Source organism: Apium graveolens, chromosome 4 (genome assembly GCF_009905375.1).
Source record: "Apium graveolens cultivar Ventura chromosome 4, ASM990537v1, whole genome shotgun sequence".
Classification (NCBI taxonomy): Eukaryota; Viridiplantae; Streptophyta; class Magnoliopsida; order Apiales; family Apiaceae; genus Apium; species Apium graveolens.
The window spans coordinates 20,275,974-20,277,523 of NC_133650.1; the positions used below are offsets into that span (position 1 = coordinate 20,275,974).

At 45.5% G+C, this 1,550-nt stretch overlaps 1 protein-coding gene across 1 annotated transcript; it reads right to left on the minus strand.

The window, feature by feature from the left end:
• Nucleotides 1-88: 88 nt before the first annotated feature.
• On the minus strand, nt 89-1,060 carry LOC141718392 (uncharacterized). Its single transcript, XM_074520773.1, has one exon. The coding sequence runs from the start codon at nt 1,058-1,060 to the stop codon at nt 89-91; it is 972 nt and encodes a 323-aa protein (XP_074376874.1).
• Between the last annotated feature and the right edge of the window lie 490 nt (nt 1,061-1,550).

Below are 1,550 nucleotides of genomic sequence, written 5' to 3' on the forward strand. Positions count from 1 at the left end.
CGGCCTTGGGAATTCCAGGCATATCTTTTGGATCCCAGGCGAAAATATCAGAAAATTCACTGATAAGGCACGTGATATCTTTTTTTAATTAATCAGGGAGATTCTTGTCAAGCCTTGTAGTTTTCTCAGGATTTCCTTCGATCACTTCTATTTCTTCAGTTTCTTCGACGGGAGAGCAAGAATTGCTAGTGGGTGGTTCCATAAGGTCCCTGGGGTCGATGTCAAGCACCTGATTAACATCTAACTCTTCGTCAACATTTTTTCTTGGAGACACAGTGGTTAAGTACCATTGTCTTGCTGTTACTTGATCACCAATCATCTCTCCCACGCTGAAATCTGTGGGAAATTTTATTTTTAAGTGGGAGATAGATGTTATAGCTCGGAGTGCAGTAATCGTTGTTCGCCCCAATATGGCATTGAAACTTGAGGAAGCACTAATCACGTAGAATTTGACCATTTTCCAAATCTGACAGGGTGGAGAACCAAAAAGCACTGGCATGTCGATGGTTCCTACCACATGAACCTCATTGCTTGTAAACCCGTATAACGGGGTTCGGGAGTTCTCGAGTCTTCGATCTCCTATGTCCATTCGGGAAAAAGCATGATGATATAACACATCGACGAAGCTACCATTATCAACCAACATTTTCTTAACCGTGTTGTTTCCCACACGCGTTGTGATGACAAGAGCATCCTGATGGCCTTCGATGAGACCGGGGCGGTAATCATCATCGGAGAAAGAGATGACTGGGGAGGGATTCGCTCGAGGGCGTTTAGTTACCGAGGGATTGACATTAAAAACTTCTCGAGCAAAAAGCTTGCGAGAATTGTGGGAGAGGCCCCCGGCGGCTATACCGCCAAAAATAACGTCGATTACACGATCGTCCTCGCCTCGATGGTGACGACTGGGTTCATCATCGTGTTGCACATAGTGGACTAGTTGTCCTCGACGAATTTTTCCTTCAATGAGATTGCTAAGCTGAAAATATTGCTCTGTTGTATGGCCAGTATCCTCATGATATTCACCATATCTGGAGCTCGGGGGTCTTCCTGGTTTCATGGGTCTTGGAGGGCGATAATCCGGTTTTGTTTTTAACACCGCCAAAATTATTGTTTTTTCGGTGCTGAGTTTAGTGAACTCTTTTTCAGATCGATTGTGGGGCTGCCAATATCTTTCTCTTCTATCCCTCGGAGGGAGGTCCGATGTGCGTGGTGGGGGTGACCTACGGCGTTCTCGGCGCCTTTCCCTCGCGGGGGATCGTGGATTGTAGCTTCAGCGTCGGTCATATTTTGACGACCTCCGTGGAGATTGTATACAACTTACTGCTTCTTGAAGCATCATGCGATGTTCTATAATCTGGAACGCGGCATGTAGGGTTTTTCGCCTTTTTTCAAAGATTTCTTCTAATAGCAGGCCATGCCTGGATTTATCGATACCTGCTGTCAGGAAATTGACAGCCATATGTTCTATTAAGTCTGGAATTTCTGCTATCTCTTCCCTGAACCGGGTTAAGAAACTCCTGAGACTTTTGCTGGAGCGTTGGTGCATT